The 24357-nt window shown below is 44.9% G+C and overlaps 1 protein-coding gene across 4 annotated transcripts in view; it reads right to left on the bottom strand.

Moving 5' to 3' along the window:
• The window catches only part of ASTN2 (astrotactin 2), an 854016-nt gene that overhangs the window by 365252 nt on the left and 464407 nt on the right, over positions 1–24357 (bottom strand). For all 4 annotated transcript variants that reach the window (XM_038744812.1, XM_038744813.1, XM_038744815.1 and 1 more), the window contains 2 exons: positions 14300–14466; positions 7019–7207 (listed from right to left, as the gene is read on the bottom strand). In XM_038744812.1, coding sequence (XP_038600740.1) covers positions 7019–7207; positions 14300–14466 — 356 coding nt within the window. The remainder of the gene's footprint in view (positions 1–7018; positions 7208–14299; positions 14467–24357) is intronic.

Genomic DNA, 24357 nt, shown 5'->3' with positions numbered 1-24357 from the left:
AACACCAGGACACGCAGCAGCAGGAGCAGCCGCTGCAGCAGCATCCCACGTGTCTCTCCCTGCCCAGAAGGCCAGATGCCCGCTCTACAACCAGAACCAACAAACTGAGGCAAGGGCCGCGGGATGGGTGAGTGTCTCGTGGGTGGGACCCAGGTATCCCGCTGCTGATGGGAATTATGAGTGGATTCCTCCCATGTAGGGAGAGCATATTGTGAGAGCTAGCCACCCACCACGTGCACGGGTAATGTAATGAATTCTTCCCATGTGGGAAAGTAAGTGGATTCTTCCCGAGTGGCCAACTCACCCACGCGCGATTAATGGATTATTGTGTTCCTGCCGTGTAGGGAAGCTCTAATACTGCCAATTGATTATATTCCTCCCAAAAGGGAAGCTCAATCCATTGCGCCTAAACAAATACATAAATTCAATTCACCTCGCGGAATAAATTTCATATAAAACTTAGGCTTTCCGTCCCCGGCCTCTCGCTCTCTCTCGCCTCGCCGATCACTGAACGAACCTGTCCCCGGACGACGGGTGACAGGAGGTTACAAGGTGATCAGGTCGTCCCACGGGGGGCTCACAGTCTTAATCCCCATTTTAAAGATGAGGGAACTGAGGCACAGAGAAGTTAAGTGACTTGCCCAAAGTCACACAGCTGACAATTGGCGGAGCCAGGATTTGAACCCATGACCTCTGACTCCGGAGCCTGAGCTCTTTCCACTAAGCCACGCTGCTTCTCTATTATCCTGGTTAGGCTAATCTAGAATAATAATAACAATGGTATTTGTTAAGTGCTTACTATGTGTCCAGCACTGTTCTAAGCACTGAGGAAGATACAAGGTAATCGGGTTGTCCCATGTGGGGTTCCCAGTCTTTAATCCCCATTTTACAGATGCAGTAACTGAGGCACAGAGAAGTGAAGTGACTTGCCCAAGGTCACATAGCTGACAAGTGGCAGAGTTGGGAATAGAACTCATGACCTCATGACTCCTAAACCCGTGCTCTTTCCACTGAGCCACGCTGCTTCTCTAGAAGCAGGGTAGATGGTGGGAGCAGAATAAGGAGGAGAAAGATTATGGATGTGGCCCAGAAAGTGGTGTGGCACAACCAGTCAGAGAACCAGCGAATTCACTTCCATTCCCAGGCCTCCAGAAAAGCATCTTAAATCTGGAGAAAACAGGAAGTCTTAAAGACAATGCTGCAGTTGAAAATTGTAGAAACGTCCTGATAAGCAACTATAAAGGGAATTAGCCGAAAGAAGATGGAAGGAACCTCAGGTTCTTTGAGGCCAAGATGGCTCTAAGATGCCATAGCTCACTTGGCCAACAAAGTACCTTGATTCCTCAGTCACTAAGGAATTATCCCTGAAGACGTATATGTAAACTGTTTGGATTCTCTCATAAGGTCAGTTCTTCAGGGTAAGCTGAGGAAGATCAGCTTGTCTTTTTGAGTTATTCTAATAGATTTCCAATGAAAAAGCCAGATTTTTCTCCATTATGCAGGGGAAAGGGCTTCACTTAGCACAAAACTGCCTTACCTGCCTTTGTACCAAGGTCCAAACCCATAGTCCTTGGGAAAGGTCTGGGGATGACTGGGGACATCCAGGAGAGACAGCAAAACTGAGCAATCTATCTACAGCCAAGGGAAAACTCATCCTATGGGCCACTGCTTTGAGCCTGGCTACTTCTGATTTCTGGGTGTTCTCCTTTGGAGTCAGGACCACTTGTCAAAATCTCTGTTTGCCAGTTTTTCTTTTCTTTTTTAAGTTTTTTTTAATAAATGGTATTTGTTTAGGACTATGTGCCAGGCACTGTACTAAAGCACTGGGGTAGACACAAGCTAATCAGGTTGGGCACAGTCCATGTCCCATGAGGGGATCACAGTCTAAATCCCCATTTTATATATGAGATAACTGAGGCAGAAAAGTTGTGACTTGCCTAAGGTCACACAGCAGATGTAGTGGAACTGGGGTTAGAACACAGGTCCTCTGACCCCCATGCCCGTGCTCTTTCCACTAGGTCACACTGCTTCACAGCAGACAATTGCCTGCTGTGTGATTTTGGGCACATCACTTGGCTTCTACGTGCTTCTGTTTCCTCATCTGAAATACCTTTTCTCCCTTCTACTTAGGTTGTGAGCCCCATGTGAGACAGAAACTGTGTCTGACTTTATCTTGTACATTCTCCTGCATTTAGTACAGTGCCTGGCACATGGCAAGTGCCTAACAAACAACACAATGATGATGATGATGATGAAGAAGAAGAAGAGTGGGGAATCCTGGGGCTGGAGGAGCAGGGCAACCCAACATTTATTCCAAGTTATGAGGGAGCACAGGCTTCTTTTCCTGTCCAAGTACTTGGTGGGTGGAATACATATAGCTTCATTGAAATGCAAACCACAGCTCTGGGACTTTCCTCTGGAGACTGTTGTTCAGGAGCTGAAAGAGGACTTTCATGCTTCACGAAGGTTGTGATTTTAAACTGTCAGAAATCAAATGACAGGAAAGTGGATTAAGAAAACTCAGACTGGTCGATCTCTCATGGAGTCCAGGATATCTGGCTAGAGGCCCTGCTCCCTCCTTTCCTGCCCTAAGCTCCCCCATCCCCCTCTGAGCCTGGTTAGAGGGGGTCATGGCAGCGGGCTCTTGGCAGTATGCTGCTCTCCCATCAGATTCATGGAAGAAAGGAATGCCTCAGATCACTCTGAAGGGATCTGGACTGCTCCCCTTCAGCATCCAGGTGCTCTGCTCATTGGCTACTGAATGGAAGCACAAGCACAGAAGGGTGACTTAGAGCTCCTTCCCCTAGTAGGCTCAATATCATCACCTTAACTCCGTCCCCAGGTCTTCAGGAAGTATACAGCTGGCCAGGGGGTCTTAAAAAGCCTTTCACTCCTCCCTCCATCCTTCCCTCCTTTCCCCTGCCCACAGACACACAGCAGGGCTAGGTAGTTTGCTAACTGTGCTTGTAGAACACTTCACTGGAGGAATTGTAAAGGGAATTTGGGGTGGGTCAAAAGTAGTTTGGTCTAGTGAGAAGACCATGGGCTTGGGAGTCAGAGGACCTGGGTCCTAATCCAAGCTCTGCCATTTGCCTGCTGTGTACTCCGTGCTTCAGTTTGCTCATCTGTAAAATGAGGATTCAATACCTGTCTTCCTCCATCTAGATTGTGAGCCCCATGTAGGTCAGGGGCTGTGTCCAAACTGATTATCTGGTATCTACCTAATGCTTGGCACAAAGTAAGAGCTTAACAGACATCACAATCATTAATAATCCCTGACTCAGTGTCCACAGCAGATGTGCAGTGGGTGATTTAAAGAGGCTAAAACAAGCTGGTATTTTTTAGCCTTTTTAAAAATGGAGTCCTTATGGCCAGAAACAGAGGGTTTGGGGTTGTTTTGGGCAGGATGACTGTTCCATAGCTAAAACAGAATGCATTTTGTGTGCTAATATATGCAGACAAAAACTGGAACAGTTAGAAATTGGTCTTTCTAGTAAGTCTCTTTCACAACGCTCTCCCCCTTTATAGGTCATTCCACATGGCTTCTGAGTAGGCTCCTGGAATTGGCAAAATTTTCTATTTTCCACCTGGATCTTGCAGCAAGTCCTTTTGTTCTCCACTCAGTCCACACTCCCCTGCAGCCTCTCTCTTTTTTATTTCTTAGCTTCCTGCCAGCATTGCTCCTCAAGCCTTTCCCTGGCAATCCCCTGGGGCAGCCAGGTTAAGAACAGTTCTGGTTTACAGTGATCCATAATTTTGGCCCTCAGCTGAATATTTCACCTGGAGGGAGTGGAAAAAGACAGAGGGGGATCTACCTCCCGGGTCAAATTGTATACATCTGCTTCCTTGATTTCCCCTCTGCCAACTGTCTTCTTGATCCAATCAATCTATCCTCAGTACTGTTGTATTTATATTTATTCAACTGTAAATTAAATTATTTATTTGGTCTACTCTAGTTGTAAATACTATTTTTACGTCAGTCTTCCGTTTTAGAATGCAAGCTCCTTTTAGGCAGGGAACTTTTTTTTAAATGGCATTTTTTAAGCACTTCCTATGTGCCAGGCACCATACTAAGCACTGGAGTAAATAAAGCTAATCAGGTTGGACACAATCCCTGTCCCACATAGGGCTGACAATCTTGATCCCCCATTTTACAGATGAGGTAACTGAGGCAAAGAGATGTGAAGTATGTTGCCCAAGGTCACATAGCAGACAATTGCCAAAGTCAGGATTAGAATCCAGAACCTCTGACTCCCAGTTCTTTGCTGCTTCCACTAGCCCACACTGCCTCTCTAACACGTTACTTCTTTATTTGGTATTCCCCAAATAAAGTGTACTGCACCAAGTGGGCATTCAATAAATTCAAATATTATTACTATTACATCAAGATGGACTCTAGGAGCTATTATACTGAGAATAGGTGAAAGTCACCCTTCCAATTGCTACCAAAACCTATGGGAGGAATTAGTCAGAACCCTCAAAGACTGATGCTCAGGGGAACCAGGTATTTTCTCTATGGGCTGTACGCAAAATCACTCTAAAACTTACCAATATAGAGAAGAATGGGCATTATATTTCAATTCCCTGAAATTATCTTACTGCAGTTTCTCAAACTCAGGCAAACTCTCAAGAGGAAGGCTGACCATATTCAACAAGAGTAGCAGGAAGAAAGGAGGCAATTTTCTTCCTGACGCCTCCTGGTTCAACACATGACTCCAGAGAGTCTCTCTTCAGTCTCTGCCACACAGTAAATACATGGCTCAACACTAGCACCTGAAGCTTTGGTTGGCACAGACCAAGGGAAGTGGAGGATTAGGCAATTACATGGTTGGTGTCTTTAATGTAGTCAGATGAACTCAAGCTCCAAGGAATCCACTTTTAAATGTCTATCTACATGAATAATGACTTCTTAAGAGCCTAGTGGACAAGGCCAGGATTTGATGTGCTTCCAGTAATCCAAGAACAGTGCCCAGTGCAAGTGGTCCCTTTAAGTTTGAGACAGTGGTGGTGGTGACAATGAAAATGATGATGATAACTGAGCTGATGATTGCAACGTCAGTGACTGGAGGGTGGAATAGATAGAGGAGGTGTCCCTGGACCAGAGGAAAGTCCCATGGTTTTAGACCTGAGGACTCATTTTACTGCCTGGCAGGTTTCAAAGACCACTTAAGGATTTCCTAGCCCAAGGACCTTGGGAGGATGAGAAAAAATAGGCACCACAAAATGAGGGCAAGCCACAGGTCTCCTCCCCCATCCCATGCCTCTAGACCTGCAGATGTCAGAAATCCATGTGGCACCTCCATATTGAATCTCCTTGCCTGCAGGCAGTTAGCTAATTATCCCCAGAGATCACAAAATGATTTAGTATACAGCAAAGGCTGGGGGATGATGCTTGGGATCAAGTGTTTATGTTGTGCACGACTAATTCCGAATGAAACCTGGGAATTTACTAGAACAATTCTAGAGAATTAAATTAAGTCCCCCTCTTGCACCCTCCCCACTCCAGCTTAACCCCTTCTGTTTTAAACTGGGCTAAAACAGAGTTATAAATCCTTCCCTTGTTATTACTGGCATAAGCCTCAGGAAAGATCCCTCTCTCTCTTTCTCTCTCTCTCTCTATTTCCCTCTCTCTCTTAATCCTCACACAAAATGAAAAGCACCTGGACTGGTCAGATAAGGACATCCTGACAGTTTCCAGGAGCAACATAAACCCGGCAGCTTTATATAGCATTAGAGTTGTGCAGACAGAAGGGAAGGAAGGCAAGGAGAGGCTGGCCTTTTCCTAATCACTCTCGTTTGTCGCAGTTTCTACCATCTCACTTGTCAACTGGGAGCTCACCCACCGCTGAACGCTGCAAACAGACAGGAAATACCTCTGGTACTGGCTGAGCTTAAAGGCAGCTACAATACAGGCCTTTCAATCAGGGAACTGTCTGAGCGAGAGGCAGGGATCCCTAGGCTCCTGTGCAGTGGGAAGCAAGGCCTCTCTATTACAGGATCCAGATAAGAGATGATACTCCCTCTCAATGGGGGTTTGTGGCAGAAACAACAGTGGTCAGGATACAGCTGCTTTGGATGTGGAGCAAAGGGGTCTCAGGATCATGATTAACCCACAAGAAACTCTATAATGGGTGGAGTTCATGAAACTGAAATCAATCACAGAGAGAAAAAAAAAAGACAAAATGCCAAGGTGGGAGATGTGGAGTCATTCATTCATTCATTTGTATTTATTGAGCGCTTACTGTGTGCAGAGTACTGTACTAAGCACTTGGGAGAGTACAAAATAACAATAAACAGACACATTCCCTGCCCCTTTAGGCAATCTGGTGACTTTCATGATGATTGCTTGGTGGTGGGGAGAGGAAATGACAGGAGCTAAAGAGAAACTACAGTTGGATAACCAGGCTTTCACTTATAGAACACTCACAGACTCATCATCATTATCATCATAACGTCCTTGTGGACAGAGATCACACCTACCAATTCAATTGTATTGTGCTTGGGAATACAGTAGGCACTCAGTAAATACCATTGATTAGTTGATTATCATCATCATTGGAAGTGACTGAGCCCGTCTATTTGCAGAGCATTGCACTGAACACGGAACAACTCCTGTTTATCAAGCATGGAACTGGGCACTTAGTACTGAAGAGCACTGAATGGATCACCATTCAGTATGGAGAGCACTATACTGGTACCTACTGAGCGCTGAACATTCTATTAGACATCTTGGACCATAGAATAGAAGGCAAAGACACTGTCTTTGCCCTCAAGGAGCCCACATAAACAAGGTTGAGAAGCATGTAGACAGAAGTCAAGGAATCCAGTTAATATGAATTTCCAGGACATGGGACCTTCATGGTACCTTCCACCCCACTACAGGTCCAGTGGCTGGAGGCCCAGTGTTTCTGCCAGGAGGTTCAGCAGGTTGAGAAGCAGAGGGACCTCTCCCACCCCACTTAGAGATCAGCGATTCTCACACCCTTTCTCCAGCACCCAGGTGATTTCTAGTCCATACCTGAAGGTCATCTGGAAGACCTGGCCTTGGTTGACATGTTGACTCCTATTGTTGTAACCATGTAGCATCTCTCCAAAGAGGGTGTCGTTGAACTTGGAATCAGGTTTGAGGCACTTGCGGCCCTCACAGGCATCTGAGAGCAGGAGACAGGATTTCCCATCTGGGGCCAGTTTGTATTCCTCCACGCAGCTTGAAAAATAGAATATAAAGAATTAGACACATACTGGGTTTATCCTCCCATCCCCTAGTGCATGAGGGTTTTGAGCAAACTCGGGTTTAATAACAGAGATTACACTACTATGGGGAAAAGACCCTGCCTTGGCTAAAATCCATGAAAAACATTCATCTCCAGAAAGCAGAAAATTTATCCTGGAAATCTGCAGAACACCTGGGACATTTTAGTGGATTGGAGAAGCAATCATATCCGCAGCCAGCCACACACTCCATACACAGAGCTTTCCTAAACTCCTCCCTGGAGGAACCCAGACTTTAAAAGTGTGTCAGATCAGTTCACATAAACTTAACAAGTAGTATCTGAAACCAGACACTGTTCCTTGCAGAAGAGAAGCAGCATGGCCTAGTGGAAAGAGCACAGGCCTGGGAGTCCGCCACTCGTCTGCTGCGTGATCTTGGGTAAGTCACTTAACTTGCCCACCTCCACATCAAATAAAAATTCCTCACGATTGGCTTTAAAGCACTCAATCACCTTACCCCCTCCTACCTCACCTTGCTACTTTCCTACTACAACCCAGCCCGCACTCATTGCTCCTTTAATGCTAACCTTTTCACTGTACCTTGATCTCATCTATCTAGCTGCCAACCCCTGATTCACATCCTGCCTCTGGCCTGAAACGCCCTCCCTCCTCAAACCAAACAGACAATTACTCTCCCCATATTCAAAGCCTTATTGAAGGCACATTCCCTTCAGGAGGCCTTCACTGAATAAGTCCCCACTTCTTTCTTCTCCCATTCCCATCTGCGGTTGCCCTGATTTACTCCCTTTATTCATCCCCCCCCCCCGCCAACCCCACCAGCCCCACATCACTTATGTACATATATGTAATTTATTTATTCATATTAATATCTGTCTCCCCCTTTAGAATATAAGCTCATTTTGGGCAAGGAGTGTGTCTGCTTATAGTTGTATTGTACTCTTCCAAGCATTTAGTACAGTGCTCTACAAACAAGTGCTCAATAAGTATGATTGACTAACTCCTCTGTGCCTCAGTTACCTCATCTGTAAAATGGGGATTAAAGCTGTGAGGCCCATATGCAACAGGAACTGTAACCAGACCAATCATCTTGAGTATACCCCAGTGCTTAGTAAAGTGTAAGGCACATAGTATGTGCTTAATGAATACCTTTGAGAGAGAGAGAGAGAGAGAGAGAGAGAGAGAGAGATTGACTGTCTGTGATGAGAACTCTGCTGAAGACAATGATCTGCTCACCCTTGAAACAGTGGGTAAAGATCTTTCAGCACCGTGGACACCTAGGTCTCTGCACACCAGTGATTGATCTTTCTTAAATCCAACCGGGGCAAGCTACAGGACTTGTTCTGAACCTCTAACTCCATCTCAAATATGAAGGAGCTGCACTGGAGATGATCTCTCAGCACGTAGGAGTAGGGAAAGCCTATAGACTTGGATTTCTCTTCCCCACTCCCAAGCCCCATCGCCACCCCCTCCTACACCCACACCATCCCCAACTATATTCTTGGAGCGGATTCATGTGCTTTCATTGTCTCTGTCCTGCTTCATTGGGGAAATCAAAATAAAAAAATTATTCACGCCAGCTGAGGCTCAGGGCTTCAGTTTTGATAACTCAATCATGCTTATAGTTAAACGATAAACTAAGGGGTGGGGTGGGGGTGGGGGGTGGGGAGAGAGAGAGAGAGAGAGAGAGAGAGAGAGAAAAACTAGCTGACAATGTCCACCCCTGGGGAATTCCTGCAAGCCCAGAGCTGTATGGAATCTAAACTGCTCGAGCACCTGGATATGGCACATGCTGACAGATGCACCATCGAGATCTGAAGAGTTTACTTCTCTTGTGCACAATCTGCAGTGTGTGAGTCCTTCAAGGTCAAAGACAACCTGAGAAATTCTAGGCAACTCTTAGAGTTTGCCTGAAGCACGGGGGACATGGAGGTAGTAGGGATTAGTAGACAAGAGTGTGGCTCTGGGATCCCAGAATTCCTGCCACTGGCCTGCTGTGTGAACTTGGGAAACTTGTTCAACCTCTCTGAGTTTCAGTTTTCTTATTTGTAGAAATAGAAGTCACTTAACTCTTTTCACCTCTTTTTACAAGGATGTTGTAAGGATGCAATAAGATTATGGGTGGGAGAATATCTTGGAAAAAATAAGTAATATTCAAAATTTCAGGTATAAATTTCCTGAGAACTGCTTAAAAAAACCCTCCCTGACCCAGGAGTCGGGGGACCTGAGTTCTAATCCCACCTTTACCACTTACCTGCTGTGAGGCCTTGGGCAAGTCACGTAACTTTTCTGAACATCAGTTTCCTCATTGGTAAAATTGGGATTATCTATCCTTCCTGCTGCTTGTGGGACTGGGATTTTGTCTGACCTGACACTCTTGTAACTACTCCAGTGTTTAACATGGTGTTTGCCACATAGTAAGTGCCTAGCAGATATCATCACTATTGTTATTCCTGTTATTATTATTGTTATTATTTTTATTGTTGTTATTACCATCATCACTGACATCTTCTCTTTCTCTTTTGATTCATCTTTGCTCTCTTTTGTGTGGGTAAATGGTAATAAGTGCTCCAGGCTGTTTAGATAAGCAGGTTGGCCTAGTGGATAGAGCACAGGGAGTCAGAAGGATCTGGGTTCTAATCCCAGCTCCATCACTTGTCTGTTGTGTGACTTTGGGTAAGTCACTTAAATTCTCTGTACTTCAGTTACCTCAGCTGTAAAATGGGGTTTAAGATGGTGAACCCCTTGTGGAACATGGACTATGTCCAACTGACAACCTTTTATCTACGCCAGAGCTTAGTACAGTGTCTGGCACATAAAAGCACTTAACAAATACCATAAAAAACTACTTTGTTAGAAAGAGTATAATGAGTCAGGGGCAAGTCAGGGCCAGCGCCCAGGCTTCCTGGCTCCCAGGCCTGCCTCTCAATGCCTAGGATCAGCTAAGGTCGTTCTTGTCATTTCTTTTTTGAGAAGCAGCGTTGCCTAGTGGAAAGAGGACAAGCCTGGGAGTCAGAGGATGTGGGTTCTAATCCCAGCTCTGCCACATGTCTACTGTGTGACCCTGGGCAATTCCCTCAACTTCTCTGGGCCTCAGTTTGCTCATCTGTAAAATGGGGATCAAGCCTGTGAACCCCATGTGGGACAGGAACTATGTCCAACTTGATCACCTTGTATCTACTCCAGTATTTAGAACAGTGCTTGGCACATAGTGAGTGCTTAACAAATTCCACAATTATTATTATTATTATTATTGTGATTAATTATTATTATTATCATTATTATTCTTAGAAGGGAAAGATGGATTCTCTTTTGCTTGCCCCTTAGAGGATGGGAAGGGATTCTTCCTGCAAAGTGTGGATGCCAATAATACCAGGAGGGAGAACAACAGGTCGACTCTAAGCCATAAAGACCCACTCCATGCTCCCATGAAGGGACCACAAATCCCACGGGAGAAGGCAGATTTCCAGAGTAATAACAGTGAGAATCCAATACAGAACATCAAGCGGATGTGTTAAAATTCACCAATTTAAATGTCTCAACAGGAGAATGACTGACAATTTGTTACTGCTTGAGGGTGATGGGTAGATTGAGGAAAGACACACTCCTCCACAGAGCTTAGTATAGGCTCACAGTAAGCACTTTTAATATGCTTGTAATGAAGACATATTGGCACCTACTCTCATCTTCATCATCACCGATATCATCAGCATTCACATCAGCTGCGTGCAATGAGCACCTATCCTGTGCAACATATGGTACTAGGCTCTTGGTGAGTATACTGTAAAAGAACTTGACACAATCTCTGCCCTCCAGGAAGTTAAAATTTAATGAAGAAATGTACCGTCTATTGGTTCTGAAAGAGGGCAGGGTGGGGGGACCCTGATGGGTAGGTGAGAATGGAGCAGAGTGGGAGAGGTGGAATGGGGGGAAGGACTTCACGTCGTTACGCTTGCTTGTAGCAAAATCAAATGAAGCATTTAAGGCTCTTTGCGTTTCACTTGCTTTACAAGGCAGAATGAGAGAGAGGTGCTTCCTAGTTTCCTGACCTTGTGTCTTTGCTGTTGATCTGCTATGTTGCTACAGGAACAGTGCATGATGTCCACTGCCTTCCTTAGTGACACGAGCACCCTAATATCCCCACATCATGGTGGTAAATGTTGTTTTTGGCCAGCCCACTTGAAGAGTTGGTTATGGAATAGGCAGTGAGCCGCAAGCATGAAAAATTCTTAAGCAGAAACATTTTCTTGAGCCACGTGACACGTGCAGCCATTTCTTCCAAGCCACCCTAGGGCACCATATGATTTATTTGACGGGGGTTTTATTTTTGAACAGAGCCACGTAATTATATGGCTCCTTTAGAACATTCTGCCTGTCATCTGGGAGATTTTCTTACAGATATTCTAAAGCACAGAGGCACATAGAATCGTGGCCAAGCTCTCAGTGGAACCATATTTATAGATATGTGAGGAGGAAATATATAAATAAAAGAAGATGATGCAAACTGGGAAATCTAGCCAAAGACAAGCATCTCATTGCCCGCTCACTATCCAGTGTAGTACGTTGCAGATAATTCCTTGACTTTTAATTCCTAGAAAAACAAAGATTTCCATGGCGTAGGACCATAACTGTATTTTAATGTATAATGCTTATAGAGGAAGATGTTCTGATCACTCTCATCATCATTAACTACCTAGTAGACACACGCAGAGAATATACCATTGCATGCAGAGAAGCAGAGTGGCCCAGTGGAAGGCGCATGAGACTGGGAGTCAGAGGACATGGATTCTAATCCTGGCTCTGCTACATGTCTGCTGTGTGACCGTGGGCAAGTCACTTCACTTCTCTGTGTTTCAGTTACTTCTTCTGTAAAATGGGGATCAAGTCTCTGAGCCCCACGTGGGACAGGGACTGGATCCAACCTGATTACCTTTCATCTACCCCAGTGCATAGAACAGTGCTTGGCACATAGGAAGTGCTTAACAAATACCAAAATAGTTATTACTACAATTATTATTATTGCTAATATTATGATTATGTGCGGGGAGAATGTCACCATCCCCTACCCTTAAGAAGCCTCTTTATAGACTGCTAGTGGTGACATGACCAAAGGTCTGCAGTTAAGCATGTTCTCCTTCATGCCTCTCCCCATTCTCTCATGGGTTCAAATCCTGGCTCCGCCAACTGTCAGCTGTGTGACTTTGGGCAAGTCACTTCACTTCTCTGTGCCTCAGTTACCTCATCTGTAAAATGGGGATAAAGACTGTGAGCCCCCCATGGGACAACCTTATCACCTTGTATCCTCCCCAGCGCTTAGAAGAGTGCTTTGCACATAGTAAGCACTTAATAAATGCCATTATTATTATTATTATTATTATTATTATTATTATCAGGTTTTAAATCCATAAGGCCAGGCTGTTATTCACAAAATACTTACGTAGAGGCAAACAGAAATTTAGGTTCTTAAATTTTTCTGAATGCAAGACATTAATTCTCTGTTACAGTGAAAGTGCTAGACTGTAAGTTCCTTCCTTAAACTGCAAGTGCCTTGAGGGTAGGGGTCACTGTCTACCAATTGTATCTTATCTTCCCTTCTAAACCCTCTTCTCCAGCTCACACTTTCCCATCACTGTTGATTGCACCATCATCCTTCCTGTCTCACAAGTCCATAACCTTGGAACTATCCTTGACTCCTCTCTTTTGTTCCACCCACATATTCAAGTCAGCACTAAATTCTGTCAGTTCTACCTTCACATCACCAAAATCCACCCCTTCCTCTCCATCCAAACTGCTACAACATTAATGCAAGCACTTATCCTATGCTACCTTGATAACTGTATCAGCCTCCTCACTGACCTCCCTGCCTCCCATCTCTCCCCACTCCAATCCATACTCCATTCTGCTGCCTGAATAATTTTCTTTCAAAAACTTTCAGACCACATTTCCCCACTCCTTAAGAAACTCCAGTGGTTGCCCATCCACCTCCACATCAAACAAAAACTCCTCACCATTGGCTTTAAAGCACTTAATCACCTTGCCCCCTCCTACCTCACCTAGATACTCTCCTACTACAACCAGCCCACACACTTCATTCCCCTAATTCTAACCTTCTTGCTGTAACTGGATCTTGCCCATCTCACCAGCGATATCCTGCCCTCATCCTCCCTCTTCATATCAGACAATTGCTCTCCCCGACTTTAAAACCTTATTGAATGTATATCTCCTCCAAGAAGTCTTCCCTAAGCCCTCCTCTCCTCTTCTCCCATTCCCTTCTGAGCTGCTCATACTTGCTCCTTCATTCATCCTCCCTCCCAACCCCAGAGCACATATGAATATTAATTTATCTTTTGATTGATTTATTTATATTAATGTCTGTCTCCCTCTCTAGACTGTGAGCTTGTTGTGGGCAGTAATGTGTCTGTTTTTTGTTATATTGTACTCTCCCAAGTGCTTAGTACAGTGTTTTGCACACAGTAAGGGCTCAATAAACATGACTGAATGAATGAACCATATTGTACTCTCCCAAGGACTTACAACACTGCTCTGCACAAAGTGCTCACTATATGCTACTGATTGATGGATTGAGTGCAGTGTAGACAGACCTGCTTCAAATGATCACAGTTTCCCTGATCCCTGGATAGCCCAAACATTTAGGTAGTCCCATCTGGACATTACAGATATCCCTGAACCCAGACAAAGCCACAGAATATAGCAAACAACTCGGTTGATTAAAGCGCAGACTTACAGCTTGTTTTATACGCAGGCTTTGTTTCTATGGCCATGCGTAATTCACTCATCATTGCCCTACAGGCCCTTATGGAGAAGGTCTGTTTCAAATTTAGGGCTGCACAGAATTTGATGAATTTCTTTCTTTTTTTTTTTTTTGATTGTCCATGAAGTGCCTCTTGCCCATCCTTCCTCACCCCTTTCTCAACCTCTCCTTATGTGCTCTGGCAGACCTGTTCCAGGGAAGGGATAGAGAAGCCAAAATGAGATATTTTGTCTTCTATCCCTTGAGTCCTTGGCATGGAAGGGTGGGCTCCTGAAAGCAGGCTGGGGTCAAACTCACCCACAGAACATGAAGATGGTGCTGGAGGATGTGTCGTATGGCAGAGGGAGGGTCTGCTGGAGACACAGCTGCTCGCAGCCTCCATTAAAGCCATCTGAACAGTCAATTCCTTTGGAATAATCATAGCATCCTGTGCCATCTTTCATTGGTCTCAGCTCCTCTGGGCACTACAATGAGAAAGAAAGAGAGGTAAGGTTACAAAAACGATTCACCGCATATTATTCTACTTTGGAAGGGCAATCCTCCCCTTCAAAGCCCTATTGAGAGCTCACCTCCTCCAGGAGGACTTCCCGGACTGAGCCCCATTTTACCTCTCCTCCCCATACCTCCACCCTACCTCCTTCCCCTCCCCCCAGCATTTGTATATATATTTGTACAGATTACTTTATTTATTTTACTTGTACATATTTACTATTCTATTTATTTTGTTAATGATGTACATAGAGCTTTAATTCTATTTGTTCTAATGATTTTGACACCTGTCTACATGTTTTGTTTTGTTGTCTGTCTCCCCCTTCTAGACTGTGAGTCCGTTGTTGGGTAGGGACCATCTCTATATGTTGCCGACTTGTACTTCCCAAGTGCTTAGAACAGTGCTCTGCAAATACGATTGAATGAATGAATGAATGTACTCATCCACTCAGGAGTCAAGAGCCCCATGGTCCTGATACCTAATTCTGTCCTGCTGTTGAGCCAGAAATGGAGGTGGATATGTGAAAAAACAGACTCAGGGGCCAAGGGTATGGAAGCTGGGTGTGTGCAGGAGAAATGGATCATTACAAGTCAATCTTGCACAGTGGATACAAAGAATGGAGGGGACATTTGTTAATGGACCCCATTTCAATGTCTCTAAACACAGTCATCCTTAGTATTCAAAGAAGATGCCACTGACAGTGCAATTGACTTCTCTGTCTAGGGCACAGAAGATAAAGTCACACACATGACTGTAACAAGCATTAAGCATTCCTAGAGAAATCCAAACCAAGCTTGGTCAAACCTCTTCCATGCATATGTGCCTGATGATATGACATCTTCCTAGGGAAGAGAAACAATGCATGACCCCCTCCCCACGCTCCCCAAATTATGTCAGCTCATAATTTCTACTCTCCATGGATAGAAAGTGATAACTGCCTTCCCTGCTTTCTGGGTTTTAATTTCAAATCCCCAGGTGGAATTTCCCAACCCCAAAGATGAAAACCAGCATCTAGAAATCCTCATCAATCACAAGACTCCCTGATTAAAATGCTCTCCGGCTCTGCTCGCTCTCTCACTACCCTCCACCCCGAAGGGAAAAAAACAGCTAAACAAAAAAAGGTCAGTTTGGAAAATAAATTGTACCTGAGAAGAGTTCACAATTAAAAATGCATTATAGAGTTCCTGAAGATGAGTTAGACTGGGGCCTACACAGGTGCCCATGAAGGCAGGTTATAAATGGTCTCTGTCAAGCTGAAGAAAGGTTATAAAATGGCTACATTTTGTGCTTAAAAAAGAAAATCAATTTTCCGAGCGAATGAAATGTAGTCCGTATTAATAAAAGTTCAAGAGATCCTGTGCTCCAGAGCTGGCTGCTGATGTGCTCATCTCCGGGCAGAAGGTACTGGACATGATGAATGTCTGGTCATTAGGCCACTGGCGGTGCAATTGGAGCTGAACTTGGGAGGCACACGCCAACCCCAAGAGACGGATGGCCAGACGGACCCCACTGGATCACCACAAACTAATGAGTCCTTCCTGGGACAGGTGCAAAGCCAGGCCATCTCCCATCTCCAGGTCTGACCCGATCGTTCCCAGGAACCTCTGTCATCTTCTTGGCCAATCACCTGGTATTTCCCACCAGATGATGCCTGGATCCAGAGATTCTGAGCGAAGGTTGTGACTCTGGCCTTGCTATCTGCTGTGACCCCTTCTGGTCAGGATAGTCTCACAAGCAAGAAGGTGACTGAGGCCTGTAACTGGAGCTGTGTGACAGAAGGACAGTCCGGGTTGGCTCACAGACCTGAAGCACGTTTCACCCTACCCCGAGGAAACCCTTATTTCCACCTTCATTTCTTGGAACTGACTAGAGAGGCAAGCCCAATCCAAGGCAGAATTTTTGGGACCCAGGACAGCCTGGTCCCTCCTAAATTGGAGCTGGTCCTGCCTCATGCAAACTGAAGGCTGGGGAGCTAATAGTAGCCATTAGGGGAAGTAGGTGAATAGCACCCTTTAGCCCCCACCCCTTGCTCTTTTTCTCTCTTTTCCTCTCTCTCTTTTTGTTTCTCTCGCTCGTTCCCCCTGCCTTTCTGCCTCTCCCCTCTCCCCACAACTCCAGATTCCTCATTTGTCCCAGAGCTTTGCTCAGGAAGAAAGCTTCCCAGTGAATGGATGTAGTGATTTCTCTCCCCAAAAGACCAGAAACTCTACCACAGCCTTGAGTCCTTGATCAGAAACTGAACTTCCACCCCGACAGTCCCTCTCCTCTCACCATTCTGACCCCAGAGTACCTAGAAACGCTCCATAAATCTGCCAAGTCCTCACAGAAGAAAGGCAGGGCATGTGGCTAGTGTGTGTACATTACCCCAAAAGAGGGCCCTCACTGGGGTGAGCCCATAAATATCTCCCCCATCCTCCAGTAAATTCAGCCAGGCTGTTTCCTCCAGTCACACTTTTGGTTAAAAGAGCTGGGTAGGTATAGGAGGCCAACCGCTGATCCAGGTTATGCGGTGGGAGAGAGACACAGCTGAATTCTAATCTCTCTCAGGAGAGGAATTTCAGGCATCCCTTAATAAAGAGGAAGGATCAGGACCCTGGGAAGAGGGCAGCTTTGGGAGAAGGAGCCCAGGGACTTACTCCTGGATTTTAGATGTCTTAGCCTTCCCGGGTTGGGTCCACTCATTGCAATTCAGTTTCCTTTTTTCCAAAGCGGAACTTGCTTCTGAATCCTCATGCTGCCATTTGCTTCTGTTTGTAATTATGCATTTTAATGTTCATTAATTAAGGAATGCATATTGCCTTGGGCATGAACTGTGTAAAAGCAGCTCTACTATCTCAACCTAGGATGAGATGACAAGCCAGCTGTTCCAGGGGAGAAACCTTGTCTTGGGTTTGGGATCATGTGAAGTGATAAACAGACAAAGGAGACTTCCTGAGTGTGGCTAGAGAGAGGAATAACCCCTGATTGTGGGCTCAGGAGCAGCTTTGCTGCTTCCCAGAGATTTCATTTTGGTTCCTTGGAAACAGTTGAACAGTTTGAAGAAATATATGTGGTTTCCACTGCTGGAAGAAAAAGAAAAACTACAAGGTGCAGTTAAATGAATCCACCAAGGGGCTTCTATGCTATTAGCAAGAAAACCACAATTTGAGAGGAAAAAAAAGAGGGTGTTCCATTCTACATCTCACCCTTGTTAAAAAAAAGTAGAAAGAAAAATAATTAAAATCATCAGGTGTGTTTAATTTCAGTGAGACCTTCCTGTTCCCTGTTGGCCAGAGAAACCCCACTGGTTTAGCCCCTTAAAAATGCAAGTGGTGACCTCTACTCTAGATCAATTAGTGTCTTTGCCAGGTGAGTGAGGACACTCCAGAGAGGGCAATAAGGATTGGCTTGATGTCAGAACAGCTTAGGTAGTTCTGTATTTACCCCGTGGTTCAGGATCTGGGCTAACACTGTGAAACTGAGTTTCAGGAGTTCAGCCCAACCCTCCCATTTGCACGGCACAGAAAGCTAAATTCCCAAACTCTAACCCAGGCCCTGAGACCTAGCTGCCAGCACTTGGGGGATTTAGTAATGGCACAGATGAGCCTTGCCTTCGAGACCCGAAGAGTTGCCAGACTCAGGGGAGAAAGGGGAACTGTATGGGTCTTCTCAATGTCAGCTGAAACTGATCTCTAGGGAAGGTGCCTTGTTCAGTGGGATGGGGTTGGGGGAATCTCTGAATGCTGACTGCAGCTGTCAGCTACCTGGAGCTTTCACATGGGGCCACATTAGTTATTGCTGGCATTGATTTGTGTGGCTGGGGCAGCAGAGAGCCTGTAATTACAGTGAGTTTTAATCAACCTTGCATCAATTCAACAGTAGTTCAATTTGTGGTCTGCTGCTGCAGTGACATGGGAGGGGTTATTTTCTGAAAAATGATTAGAAAAATCAATATCCAACTCTACCAATAGTTCTGGTGAGGCAAACCACTATACCAAGTCCTTAGTCCTTCCCTTAGGGGGTACACTTAGGAGACCTGGAGAACGAGGCACAACCCAGCCTGCCATTCACTAAATAGCTCCCAGAATATATCCTATGAATTTGTCTACCTGTGAACTGACAGTTTGGTCACTGTGCATTGGCTCGGGTCTCTGATAATAATCAGGAGTATCGATGTATTGAGCCTTGGGCAAAATGAGGGTGACTGAGTCCCTCATGGACAGCTGTCCTCAAGGGGAAGAATGCTCTGAACCCAAGACTAAGCAAGTCTTAAAGGGGAGACCATTTGGCTTGTGGAACAAAGTTAGGGGATTGTTTCCTCCATATCTCAGTGCTGAGGGACTTTCCCCACTAGCTTGGCCTAATGAAAGAGAATGGGCTTGTGAGTCAGAGGACCCAGGTTCTAATCCTGGCTTCACCTCTTACCTCCTGTATGATACTGGGCAAGTTACAACTTCTCTGTGCCTCAGTTTCTTCACCTGTAAAATTGGGGGGAGGGGTGAAATACCTGTACTCTTTCCCCTCAAGAGCAGGAGCCCCATGTGGGACAAGCACTGGGTCTGGTCTGATTATCTTGTATCTACTCCACTGCTTAATTCAGTACTTGCTCCATAGCAAGTGCCTAACAAACGGCCCAATTATTAAGAAAGATTGCAGGGGCTAAATTTGCCTGGAATTGTCCAGATTGAGAAGATTTGAGGTCTGACAGTGGCTTTATTGTTTAACTGTTTCTGTTTCCACAGCTTTGTATGTTAAAACTCAATTTTCAGCATTGCCGTCAGAGCCGTGCCCTGCCGCTTTTTCTATTGATAACCAGGACTGTACACCAGAAGTTATTTTATATGCTTGCTGGCTACAAAGTATGAAGCAAAAGCCATTGAACATATGTTTCCAGGCAGATATAGATCCATATACTTGTACAGAGATATAGATTCATAGATATATCTCTGTATAGATATATATTTATATATCAATGTCCATATATAAATACATATCTATACTATATATACAAGTAGGCTATCTATATCCTATATAAATATTATCTTATATATAAACATTCTCATACATATATATTATTTAATCGAGCATAATTTGCGGTTACTGACATAATTTGCCAGGGAAAATGCATTCACTTGTTTTAATGGTGACAGATAATAATAATAATGATGGCACTTATTAAGTACTTACTATGTGCAAAGCACTGTTCTAAGCACTGGGGAGGTTACAAGGTGATCAGGTTGTCCCACGAGGGGCTCACAGTCTTAATCCCCATTTTACAGATGAGGTAACTGAGGCACAGAGAAGTTAAGTGTCTTGTCCAAAGTCACACAGCTGAAAAATGGTGGAGCCGGGATTTGATCCCATGAACTCTGACTCCAAAGCCCAAAGCTCTTTCCACTGAGCCACACTGCTTCTCAACGTGATTCAAGATGTTAACATGATTCCTGCCCCATGAGGAGGATATCTCCACAGAGCACTGCATGTGGTAGCAGGCTCTTGGGCCCTGCCCCTTGCAACCTCTGCACCATCAGAAGCACTGTTTGGTGGGACAGTGGGTGTTCTGTTGAAATCTACAGCCTGTGCTTCATCGGATTGGTGCCCCTGAGCCACCTGCTGCTTCCCCACCACTGTATCCTAATGCTGTCATTACCTGCAGAACCCTAACCCAGACCCATCACCGCAGTCAAGCCTGCAATCAGGTGGCTTTTTCCCCAACCTCCTCCTTCTCTGCTTCAGGATCAGGATCTTGCCCAAAGACCTGGAACACCTTCCCTACTCAGACATGATTTATTACTTCCTGCCCCTCATGTATATTTAAGCTCGGGGCTCTCAGGAGGGTTTCTTTTTTCTTTTCTTTTTTTTTTTGGATGGCATTTGTTAAGTGTTTACTCAGTGTCAAGCAGTGTACTGGGGTAGATTCAAAATAATCAGGTGGGACAGAGTCCCTGTCTGCATATGACTTAGAGTCTAAGTAGGAGGGAGAACAGGTACAGGCCAGAAAGAAGGTAATAGTCTATTTTCATGGACACAGGGTACACGTGTATCATAGATTCTTAGGGAAACTTCCTCTAGACTGTGAGCTCCTTGTGGGTAGGGCACATGTCGACCAACTCTGTTATATTGTGCTCCCCTAATTATTTGGTACAGTGCTCTATAACCAGTGAGTGCCCAATAAATATGTTTGATGGATTGATTAGGAGACAGTCATGCCCATGGATCCAATCTCATGAGCAGCTGTGTTGTCAAACTAAAGGACAATTCTACAGTACTGCTAAACACCCAATAAAATGTCCTTTATGCATTGGGTTCTGCTCACAGAAAGCATTCAATATATTGTTCTGTAAATAGCCCCTGTGCAGTGTCTGAGTAAAAGCTGTGGCATTGTTAAGCGCCTACTATGTGCCCAGCACTGTACTAGATGCAGGGGTAGATACAGTGCAATCAGAGCAGGCACAGTCCCTGTCCCTCATGGGGCTCACAGTCAAAAAGGAGGGAGTGCATGTATTTAATCCCAAATTTACAGATAAGGAACCAATGACACAGAGAGGCTGAGTGACTTGCCCCAGGTCATACAGCAGGCAAGTGGTGGAGCTGGGATTAGGACCCAGGTTTCCTGACACTTAGGCTGATGCTCTCATCATGAAGCCATTCTGCTTTCTAGGTGTTCTGTAGGCAGAAGATGCTCAGGAGAGTGTTCTGAACCTAGTAAGCACTCAATCAGGGTAGATAAGACAAGCTTGTCTTATCTTGTCTTATGGTGAATTCCTTGAGGACAGGAAACATATTTTAATTTTACTGTGCTCTCTCAGGTGCATAGGAGAGTATTCTGTTTACAGGAGGGGCTAAATAGATACTTTAAAATGAATGAATCAATCAATTAATGGATAAGTGAAACTAACAGGCAGGGACAAATAAGCATTTTCCACTAAAGACTCAGGCTGATGTGCTGGCCCTCTACAATCCTTGCTATGGGGAAAATAGTAATAGTGATATGATGGTAATTAGTAATATTGTTATGATATTTGTTATGTGCTTACTATGAGCTAAGCACTTTACTCAGCGTTAAGGTAGATACAAAATGTTTAGGTTGGACACAGTCCTTGTCCCACATGGGGTTCAGCGGGTTAAGAGAGCAGGGAAACAGGAATTTCATCTTCATTTTACAGATAAGGAACAGAGACCCAGAGAAGTGAAGTGACTTCGCCAAGATCACTCAGCACGTGGGTGGCAGAGCCAGGACTAGCACCTTGGGTTCTCTCACTCCTAGGCCCAAGATCTTTCCACTAGGCAATATTCCACCACTTAAAAACCAACCTGACTTTAGCAGTGACAATCATGCCCTGGACAGACCCTGTAGAGCTTTGGAAGAAAAGAGAGGAAAATAAAAGAGATGTTTGGATGAGCTCGGGGATGCAGAGGTCAGAGTCCACATAGGGTAAAGGGGCTCAGAAAGCCTATGCTGAAGAAATGCTGAGGCACAGGGTAGTGAAGAAATTTCCAAACATTGTCTACCAGAGATTTCTTGCCAATGTTCTGTAGCTAGAGAAACAGGAACATGCTTTGCCAGTTAATCAATCAATCAATCAGTCGTATTTATTGAGCGCTTACTGTGTGCAGAGCACTGTACTAAGCACTTGGGAAGTACAAGTTGGCAACATATAGAGACAGTCCCTACCCAACGGTGGGCTCACAGTCTAAAAGGGGGAGACAGAGAACAAAACCAAACGTACTAACAAAATAAAATAAATAGAATAGATATGTACAAGTAAAATAAATAAATGGAGTAATAAATATGTACTAATAATGCAAAGTGCTCAGTGAAAAGAGCACGGGCTTGGGAGGCAGAGGTCCAGGGTTCTAATCCCGGCTTGGCCACTTGTCAGCTGTGTGACTTTGGGCAAGTCACTTAACTTCTCTGTGCCTCAATTACCTCATCTGTAAAATGGGGATTAAGACTGTGAGCCCCACATTGGACAACCTGATCACCTTGCATCCCCCAGTGCTTAGAACAGTGCTTTGCAATATTAAGAGCTTAACAAATACCATTATTATTTTTTTTTTTATTATTACAGGACAGCGAGTTTAGGATTTTCCAAGCAGCCTTGGGTGGCAGCAGCTAAGACTCCACAGCCTTGAATGTCAGAAGGTGTGAAATCTTGCTAGCTGAGATCAGAGTTAAAAAAAAAATTTTTAGAGCTGCCAGCATCAGGCAGAAGATAAACTACATTTTGCTGCCAAAAGCCAACATGTTGCAAATATTGGCACAACTCCAACCCAGCGGTGAATCTCTCCTCAAATGTGAAACTTTCCAAAGTGCTTCCTCTGAAAGGATTGAATGTGACTATTAAATGCAGTGATTACATGCATTGATTCCAACAATTAACTTCTTCAAATGAGCTTGCCCAACTCACTTGTTCTGCTTCTCACACCACGTCGTAGCCCTTCCCAAATCCTCTCCCAACATGCTAAGTATTCCCCAATTTGTGTGACTCAAAAAAGGTCACGAGTCACCAAATTTTCAATCCCTTGTCACCTCCCAGCATCCGACTGAAACAAGAAATAAATAAAAGTGCACAGTTATTTCATGAGAATTCCAGAAATTAAAACAGGCCAGACTTGGCCTAGAAGTGTTCGGTGACCACCCCAGGACATCCCAAGCCCTACTCCCTCTGAGCCCCCAACTTTTGCATAGTTAGCAGAGCACTGCTGGCTGAAATCCGGTCTCCAGGCCGACTTCATCTATCTCAAACTCAACTTCTAATGTTTTAACTCTGCCTTTTCTTCTGCCCAGCAGCAATACTTTTCTTTCCTTCTTGATTACAATGCCCACAGCCCATGCCACCTGTTTCAGCCTCAACTTCCTCCTAAAACCCCATCTCCCCATCTCCCCATCTTTTTCCCTAAATGCCCTTGCCACCTACTTTACTGATAAAATTGAAACCATCAGGCACGATCTTCCTAAAACCTCACCTGAACCTCTCTAGTCCCACCCTTCTCCTGCCCTCTCTCCTCATCGGTGACAGCATCCGCTCTCAAAATCTAGCCCCTTTACCTGTATCTCCAACCCCATCCCTTCACACCTTGTCAAAACACTTGCCCCCCTCCCTTCTTCCCTCACTGACTGACCTTCAGCTGTTCACTTTCCAATGACTCCTTCCATTTACCGTCCCATCTCCCTTGTACCATTTCTTTCCAAACATCTCGAGTGAGTTTTTTAAAACCTGCTGCTTCCACTCCTCTGCTCCAATTCTCTCCTTGACCCACTGAAATCTGGATTCCACCCCCTCCACTCCACAAAAAACTGCGCTTTCTAAGGTCACCTCCTTATTCTCAGATCCAGTGACCTCTACTCTATCCTAATCCTTCTTGACTCCTCAGCTGCCTTCAACTTTGTGGACAACTCCCTTTCCCAGAAACATTATCAGACCTTGGTTTCACTGATACTGTCCTCTCCAGTTTCTGTTCCTATCTCTGTCCTCTCTTTCTCAGTCTCTTTTACCAGCTCCTCCTCTGCCTCACACTCCCTATCAGGGGAAGTCCCCCCATACTCAGTCCTGGGTCCTCTTCTATTCTCCATCTAAACTCACTCCCTTGAAGACCTCATTCACTCTATGCTTCTATGCATACTATTTCTATGCAGTCGATTCCCAAATCGACTCTCCAACCCTGATCACTCTCCTCTACAGTCTTACATTTTCTCCTGCCTTTAAGACATCTCTATTTGGATGGTCCACCATGAGACCCAGTTCCACTGGCCCCCAAACTAAGGAAAGGGAGACGGAGGTGAGGAGAGTCACTCTGCAATGCTTATCTTTGAAGGAACTGCAAAAACTTAGCCAAGCCAATCAGGAAGAAGGGTTGGGGAAGAAGTAGAGGGGACAGGTAG

This window comes from Tachyglossus aculeatus, chromosome 4, assembly GCF_015852505.1.
Source record: "Tachyglossus aculeatus isolate mTacAcu1 chromosome 4, mTacAcu1.pri, whole genome shotgun sequence".
NCBI lineage: Eukaryota > Metazoa > Chordata > Mammalia > Monotremata > Tachyglossidae > Tachyglossus > Tachyglossus aculeatus.
The sequence above is the reverse complement of the archived record's forward strand: the minus strand, read 5'-3'. Positions and strand labels throughout refer to the sequence as shown.